At 55.0% G+C, this 8,761-nt stretch overlaps 1 protein-coding gene across 1 annotated transcript; it reads right to left on the bottom strand.

Annotated features, from left to right (window-relative positions):
- Nucleotides 1–2,179: 2,179 nt before the first annotated feature.
- Nucleotides 2,180–8,761, bottom strand: LOC307060823 (keratin, type II cuticular Hb6-like; the record flags this gene model as incomplete). The annotated part of the gene is made up of 9 exons (XM_079715594.1): nt 2,180–2,397; nt 2,532–2,563; nt 4,460–4,680; nt 4,934–5,059; nt 5,322–5,486; nt 5,712–5,807; nt 6,584–6,644; nt 7,445–7,653; nt 8,393–8,761. The coding sequence occupies 9 exons, from the start codon at nt 8,759–8,761 to the stop codon at nt 2,216–2,218; spliced, it is 1,461 nt and encodes a 486-aa protein (XP_079571720.1). The 3' UTR covers nt 2,180–2,215.

Here is an 8,761-nt window from a genome sequence, read left to right as displayed (position 1 = left end):
CTTGGGTGCACTCTCTCAGGCCTAGGGGTAGGGGCTGCTCCTTATATCTGCAGCTCCTGTATGCTTTATTTTGTTTTAATAAATTTATTTATTTTATTTACTTATTTTTGGCTGCATTGGGCCGTTGTTGCTGCGTGCTGGCTTTCTCTAGTTGTGGCGAGTGGGGGCTGCTCTTCATTGCGGTGCACAGGCTTCTCAGTGCTGTGGTTTCTCTTGTTGCGGAGCATGGGCTCTAGGCACGCGGGCTTCAGTAGCTGTGGCTTGCGGGCTCTAGAGCGCAGGCTCAGTAGTTGTGGCGCACGGGCTTAGTTGCTCCGCAGCATGTGGGATCTTGCCAGACCAGGGCTCGAACCCGTGTCCCCTGCATTGGCAGGCGGATTCTTAACCACTGCGCCACCAGGGAAGTCCAGCAGCTCCTGTATGCTTTAGATTTTTTGCTTCTTACTAGCCAGTCTCTCATTACTCAATCCCCTGTTATAGTTAATAATTATTTATATTAAACTTCATCTGTTCAAATTATTGTCGCCTGATTAGGCCCTGACTGACACGTCCTGGCCAATAGCTCCAGCTGAACTCATAGCTGGTGGCTAGTACCAAATCCAGCCACATGGAATGAGGTCATTTTGGACCTTCCAGACATCCTAGCATCCCAAACAGCATCACATAAAGTAGAAGAACTGCCCAGTAAGCCCATCGAGTCATGAGAAATAATAAAGCATTATTGTTTCAAGCCTCTAAATTTTGGAGTGATTCGTTATGTGCAATAGATATCTGAAACCTCCCTACAACCCAGGAGGTATCATTATTCCATTTTACAGATGAAGAAGCTAAAGCTCAGTGAGATCAATGACTTGCCCACAATTACAGAACTAGTAAATGGCTGAACCAACATTCAAACATAGGTTTGTATTAACCAAACTCTTTTAAATACATAATCTCACTTAGGGAGACAGAAGGGACCTTAGGAATAATGTCCAACATCTCTCATTCTATAGCCAAAGAAACTGAAGCTCAGACGGTGGAAGCAATTTGCCCAAAGTCACCCACTTAAGAAATGGCAGAATCGGGACTCTGAATTAGAAGCCTGGTTCTCCTGACCCAAATCTCTTCGTCTCCCTCACACTGTCATCCCACATGCCTTCCTTCACCCATTTCCTCATGTACTTTCCCCCTCCAAGAATGTCCCCAGCAGGGTGGAGGGGACGATCACCCTGGTTGAGAAGCCCTAGGGCACATCTGGCCATGTCTAGGGACATCTTTGGTTGTCACAATCGGAGGTGAGGAGTACTACTGGCATCTAGTGGGTAGAGGCCAGTGCTACTGCTAAACATCCTACAATGCACAGGATATTCACCCCCCAACAAAGAAGTCTCCAGCCCAAAATGTCAATAGTGTTGAAGTTGAGAAACCTTGGTCTATAGAAACCCATAACCACACAAGACAGGGAGGGATTCCCTGCCTCCATGGGTCTTCTCTTGTTTTTCCAAGCCTCAGGTTGCTCAAGGCCAGATGGGCAGCTTCTACTGCAGTCATTTTCACCTACTGGAAAATAACTAAGTGCATGAGAGGTGCTGAGGAAATCTCTGGCAGGGAGCACCTATCACAGGAGGGCCCTGGCATTTGCAAGACTCTGAGGCACCAGGTTGGATTAACTACAATTAGTTTATTGGAAACACAGAGTGAAATAAAGGCAAACAAACTTGCAGGCAGTTGACTCACTGGCTTTTATAGAAGCCTCTGCAGGCATCCCTGGAAGGTGATGGTCTCCCCTCCAATGGGTCACATCCCTCACAGAGTTACAGGAAAACCACCATCAGCGTTCTTTATCTCCATTCCATAGGTACAAGCACACTGGCAGATTCCCCAGGATGCGCAGATGGGGAGATTCTGGGGCCTGTCCTGTTCCTCCAAGCTTAGATGAAGGGATCAGGCAAGACCAATGAATCCAGCAAAAAACAGAAGGCGGAAGAAAGGATGAATCCTCAGAACAACAAAACGACTACTAGGAAAGACTACAGAAAGAAGCCAAGGTGCGCCCCAGCCTCACTGGGGCTCAGGTGCCAGGGGACGGCACACAGAGGGAGCAGCTAGGGAGCAGGATAGGCAAAAGGTACACATCTGGAGCCTGTTCTCGGGAAGCCAGCAGCCGGCGGCGCGTGGGGCCACGGAAAGGGCGTTCCGCTTGCGAGAGGTCCTGGCTGGGCGGAGGGCGACCCTAGCACCTCTTAGAGCCCACGATGCTGCGGCCCAGCCCGGAGCAGGGGCCGCAGGCGTCGGCGGTGCCCACCACCACGTTGCCGCTGCAGGGGGCGCTGCAGACGCTGGTGGTGACAGCAGGGGCAGCGCCGGAGGCGCAGAGATCGCCACAGACGACGCCACGGCGGCAGCTGCTGACGCCTGGATGGGGGAAGAACAGGCAGAGACGCGGGTCGGGCACTGCCACAGCCAGGCGGCTTGAGGCAGCGAAAACGCCCCCTCCCCAAAGGCACTGTGACCACCCAGCTGGAGAAGGGGGTGGGGAGGCTACTTACAGACATTCACAGCCCCGACGCCCCCGCACAGCCTGCGGGAAAAGGAAAAGAGAAAGGTCAGTGCCCTGAAAAGCCGCTGGACCACACACAGCCAAGGTGAAAGGTCAGGTCCCCCACCTTCCTTCTGCGCACTTGCTCAGGGGAAGGGGCGATTTAGCGGTAGCCGGGTCCCTGTATGGGTTCTGGAGACAGATCACCTGGTGCGCCGGCTCTCCACCCCTTATTAGCTGAGCAACCTCAGAAATGCCCTCCCTCAGCCTGCCTCCTCCTGGGGAAAATCTACTCCCTGATCTGTTGTGAGAATGAACTCAGAATACGCCTACAAGTGCATAATGCCTGTCACGCAGTAAGCACTTCAAAAATGGTAGCTGCTACTCTTTACTTCGGTTCTTATGGACTTGTAAATGCAACTGAGGTGCAGCAAATTTAAATTCCTGAATCTGGTCTGATTGGTGTCACTAAAATGTGAGTTTCCGGAGGACAGAATTTTTTGTCTATTCTTTTCCCCATTGCAGACAGTGCCCCAAACGATGCCTGGCTCAGTAAATAACTTGCATGAATGAATGGGGTGCTAGAACCCATTGAGAGCAGGCTCAGAGACTAGCCACACCAATTCTCTCACTTAATAGATGGAGAAACTGAGGCCCGGAGAGAGGAAATAACCAGTGCCGGAGGCAGGGATATCACTCCTGCCACCTAACTCCACCCCGCCCGTGTTTCCTTCCCACACAACGCTCTCTCCTTAAGGAAAACACACAGAGTCCCTCTGAGAGACCGTGGCAAAGGGTTGTCAATATCAGCTTCAGAAATGTGGAGGATCCGCAGCCCACCATCTACCGTCCCATGCCCAGGTTTCCTAGGGAACCCACACCAAAGCTTCGGAGTTCATTCCAAGAGCGCTTGTGGCAAAGGGGTGGACCTCTCTGTTTCCAGTGCTACCTCTGTGTCTCTCCAGTGTTCAAACTCAGTCTTGAAAAAGTTTCCCTCCCAGATTTCTGTCCCAATGAAACTACCCAGGCCCAGAGAGCCCCAGTGCCTCTGAACTCTCCAAGGCAATGACTTGAGTTTGTTGCGAGTCTCACAGGTGATCACTTTGATTCCAGCTCCCAAACCTGTGTCCCCATTTCCCCAATACACAGGATGCTCCCTCTGCATCCTCACTCTACTCTGTCCAGGGCCAAGGGCCTGGCTGGACATGAGAAGAGGAAGGCTCAGGGTAAGAGCACCTGACTAACCGGGGGAAAGAACCAAAGGGCAACATCCCGGGACTGTTGTCCTCATAGGAGCTGTTCAGCCGCCCCCCTCCAGCTGAACATAGAAGGTTGATGACCAGTGGGTCTCCCCACGCCCTCAAAACAAGCAACAAGCAAAAATGCCCAGACCAGGGCAACTGTTTCAAGGGACCAGTCCCTGCTCTCTGTCTATCCTTAGTCCCACTTGCTGCAATGGATGACCACTTAGGGATGCTCACTGTAGTTAAAATATATAAGTGTGTGTTGATAAAACCCCCTATTGAAGCTGTCATTTGGGGAGAAATCTGAACTCCCAGGGCTGGGGCCAGGATCAGGCTTGAAAAGAGAGCTGGAACCCTGAGGGGCATCTGCAACGAGGGCCTGGGAGGGAAGAGGCACTATAGAGGGAAGGTGGCCCAGCCCAGACAGGGCTTCTCAGGAACAGCAATTACTATGGCCTTGACTCCAGGCTCTGAGAAACAGATCTGCAAAAGGCACCAATCCCAGATCAGCACCTAAGTGGGCATGAGAGACTCAAATGGGCCTAGAAACATACCTAATGTATGTTACATACTCAAATTACCTTTCCAGTTACAGGATGGGGAGGTTTGGAAACAGGATTCAAGTACGAATGTGAGGGACAGCACACTGAGAACCCAGGCAGGGCTGAGAGAGAAATTGGGCTACAGAACCCACCTGTGCTCCTCGCCCTCCAGCAGGCGCCTGTAGGTGGCGATCTCGATGTCCAGGCCCAGCTTGGAGTTCATCACCTCCTGGTACTCCTTGAGCAGGCAGGCCATGTCCCGCTTGGCCTTCTGCAGGGCCTCCTCCAGCCCGGCCAGCTTGCAGCGGGCATCATTAAGGGCCGCCTCGCCCTGCTGCTCAGCCTGGGTCACGGCGGCCTCCAACTTGGAGTTCTAAAGGCCCAGAAGAGAACAAGGTGGGTTATGGTCCCTGGGTCTCTGTCATCACTTCCTGGATGCATCCAGTCTCTCCTGGCCAGCTGGGATCACCCCAGGAACAGGTCTCTCCTCTTCATCACCCGCGTTTCCTTAAGTGACCACAACCTGGGACTCAGGTCATGCGGATGGGCTGGAGAATGAATGGTGAGATCCAGTTGGGTGCACACACTGCCTGTGGGACCCTGGGTGGGCCTCAGACGACCCCTACCTGGCACTTGACATTCTTGACCTCGGCCGTCAGCCTCTGGATCATGCGGTTCAGCTCGTTGATCTCCTCCTTGGAGCGGCACAGGGTCTCCCTGTGCTGGATCACCGTGGCCTTCATCTCCTCACACTGGAGGGAAGCAGAGAGGCTCATGAAACTCAGGATGGAACATCCCACCCACTCAGGACACTGCAGATGATTTGCAAACTGTACAATGCTCAGCCTGTGCAACCATACGTGGCAGCCCTGTCCTGCTACTATAACCTGAGAGGGGTCTGCACTTCTTTCACCACCTCTAGGAATCAGAATCCCCAGACAAAAGAAGCCTTGTTAATATATACCACCCATCCCTCCCACCATGTCTAGGAGGCAGGTGCCCTGAGACACTCACCTTGCTGCGGTACCAGCTCTCAGCCTCGGCCCGACTGCGGGCGACAATGTCGTCATAGTTTGCCTTGATCTCGGCCACAATGCTGTCCATGTTCAGGTCCCGGCTGTTGTCCATCTTGATGATGACCGAGGTGTCTGAGATGTTGGCGTGGAGACCTCGGATCTCCTGCAGATGAGGGCGGGGGAAGGATGCGTGTGGTTTACACCATCCCCTCCCCCACCACAGTGTGTACCCAACCTTCTCAGCCCTCCTTGGTCTCTAGCTCCTGCCCTCTCTGACAGCCTCACGGACTGCAGCTCCTGCCCCAATCCCTGTCCCACTCTGATCCCAGACCAACGCCCTCTCTTCCAGGCCAGCTGCTGGTTTTCTGCCTGGACCACAACCCCTCACCTCCTCATACAGTCGCCGCAGGAAGTCGATCTCCTGAATCAGGGCCTCTGAGTTGGCCTCCAGGTCTGACTTGCAGAGGTAGGCGCAGTCCACATCCTGGGAAGGTGGGGAGTCTTTGAGTTCAGAGGACCTCTGGTGATCACCACCCCCACATTCCTCTCTCTCTTCACCCATTACATGGAGGTGAGGGGGAAAGGATTCCCAGTGCTCCTATTCCCGTCCCATCTCCATACCCTCTGCCCTTCCCCAGAGGCACCTCACAACCTCCTCCCCTTCTAAGAACAAACCCTTCGTGCCTTGGAGATGGGTCACCAGCCTTTCACTCCTCCCACCTGAGACCTCTTACCTCCCAGCTCTCCTTCTTACCCTCCCCTGTACCAGGAAGCCTGCCAGACTGGCTCCCTCACTCAGCCACCTTGACACTTCCCTGTCCCCCAGCAGTCCTCCAGGACTCCACCTGGCCTCTCCTGGCTCTGCTCCATCCTCCCTCAGATCCTGAGACTGTGCCCCTCTGCTTAATCAGACTTCCTGCAGCACTAGACAGGACACCGTCCCTCAACAGAGAGGCTGAAGCTGCCATGCCTCCACGGGACCCCAGCCACAGACCACCACCTCTGAAGCAGCACAGAACATCCAGAGGTCAACTCAGCCATCCCCCTGCTTCAGGGCAGGGTGCTAGCAGATATTCCAAGGTTATTGCCCTTCTCAAAGCCCTACATGTGCCTTTCATGGCCTAATCTCTGGGAACTTCCCATCCTGACTTGGCAAGGTCACTGCACCCCGCCCTGAGGTTGAGACCATGGGTCTCCCCAACAAGAGCCTGGCATTCTGAGATCCCTCGTGTCTCTGCTTCCCGATCCCATGTTACTCACCTTCTTCAGAGCCACAAACTCATTCTCCGCTGTCGCTCTCAGAGCGACTTCTGCCTCGTACCTGAGTCAGAAGAGGGCAGAAAGGGAGGTCATGGCAGGGCAGGTCTCCCCAGAACCCCCTCCACTTCATACCAGTGCAGGAGGCAATGTTAGGGACCTGCCAACACAGCCCGCCCCCTGGCAGCCCTGCTGGGGTCCTCATGGTTGGATTTGGGATGTGTATGTGATTCTTTCTCCACTGTGAATTGAGGGGTCCAGGGGGCTACTCTTCTGGGACCTCACAGCCCTGTTCTCAAAGCTGCTCTGAGGTCACGTCTGGAGGAGAATGAGGACTCAGCACCAGCCCCATGCTAGGAGTGGACAGCAGCACGTGTGGGGGACTGCAGCTTCTGCTCTCCTGGGTGTCCATCCTGCTCAGCTGTGGGAGGGCCTATGAGTCCCAGAGGCCCTCAGCACTCCGCACCCTAGACGGTGGGACACCAGCAGCCCCAGGACCTGGCAGCCCTGAGCGACACTGGGACTCCTATCTCGTCCAGGTGCTACAGGTGGGAGCCTGAGAGGCCAGGAGGAGATGGCTTCGGAGACTGCAGAAGCCCCCTCCCCACAGACCGCAGGGCAAGCTGCTGGGTGATCAGGCTCCGGGAAGTGAAGGCTGAAGGAGCAGAGAGAGACCTCCTGGGGAATCACGGCCCTACTCTTAGGCATCTGATCAGTGACTGCCTGATGTGAAGATCTTGCCGCACAGCGCCCACCTGCCCTGCAAGGTCACTCGCCCTTCTCGGAAAGTCTTCTCCAGTCTCATCCAATAGGCTTTAACTCAAGTCCATTCCCGTACCCTACGTCATCCCTGACCGCACTCACTTCTCCTTGTAGCCCTCCAGCACCTCCTGCATGTGGCTGAGCTCCGAGGCCAGCCTCCCGCTGTCGGCCTCCACGCACTCGGCCTCCCGCCTCAGCATCTGGATGTAGCCCTGGAACAGGGGCTCCAGGTTGCTCTCGCAGCACTGGCGGTTCTGGTAGAACTGCCACTTGGTCTCCAGCAGCTTGTTCTGCTGCTCCAGGAAGCGCACCTGCCATTTGGGGTGGGAGGACGGGTCAGATGGCTCCCACTGCCCCAGAGCCTACTTGGGGCATGGGGGGGATGGGGGAGGGCGCTGATTGCTTTAAGGTAAACTCCCAAACCAGGAGCTCAGCAGAGATTACACAGAGGGCGCTGTGGAAGGCAAGGCAACTTCTGGATTTCGGGATTGGGATCTGTGTTTGGATTTTCCAACCTAGGGGTGAGAGCAAGGGGCTGGGAGAGATCAGTCCCTGCTCAGGTGAACTGAGTTATCCTGACGTGCTGAGCCTAGGTGACATGTGGTCAGGAGCCAAGTAGAGGTCTTTTTGCCTCCGACTCCCCCATCAGTGCCCAGCCTGAATTGAGCATGGGTGGGTTCAGGAAAGGTGTGATCAAGGACACCCACCCAAAGGCTGACCTGTGGTCCTCTTCCTATATCTTATGTGCATTTCTTGTGTCTTGTTTGCACATATGGCCTTCTTCCTCTGACACGCGGTTCCAAACCTTGTCCTTGTCTGTCTATGGGGAACCTGCCTGTCTGGACAGAGGTTGTATATAATAACAATTGCCTAATCAGGAGCCCCTGCTCTAGACTCATCTCTCTGATCTTTCTGTGCGCTGGATATGTGTCCATCTCCTCCATTAGACTGGGATCTCATGGGCACCACATCTCTCCTGCCCCCCGACTACCCCTTCAGTGCCTACCCAGGAAGGGAGGGTTCAGGAAGGGTGTGATCAAGGACACCCACCTTGTCGATGAAGGAAGCGAACCTGTTGTTGAGACACTTGATCTGCTCCTTCTCCTCGTGCTTCACACACTGCACGTTGGGGTCGATCTCCAGGTTGAGGGGCGTGAGGAGGCTCTTGTTGACCGACACCATGGTGATGCAGGGCGGGCTGGGGCCGCACGCGCTGCGAGAGCTGTACCCGAAGCTGCGGCCACAGGAGCCTGCGCGGAAGCCCCCGCCGAGGCTGCGGCTGCCGAAGCCCCCGGTGAGGCTGCTGTAGCAGGAGGTGCCGCGGTAGGGGGCGGCCGTGATGCAGCAGTGGCCGGGCCGGGGCCCGCAGGCTGAGACGCAGCTGAAGGCGCGGCCAGCACGGTAAGATCCACAAGTCAT

Source organism: Hyperoodon ampullatus, assembly GCF_949752795.1.
Source record: "Hyperoodon ampullatus genome assembly, chromosome: 11".
Taxonomy (NCBI): domain Eukaryota; kingdom Metazoa; phylum Chordata; class Mammalia; order Artiodactyla; family Ziphiidae; genus Hyperoodon; species Hyperoodon ampullatus.
Note: the sequence above shows the minus strand (reverse complement) of the source record. Positions and strands in the feature narration are given on the sequence as shown.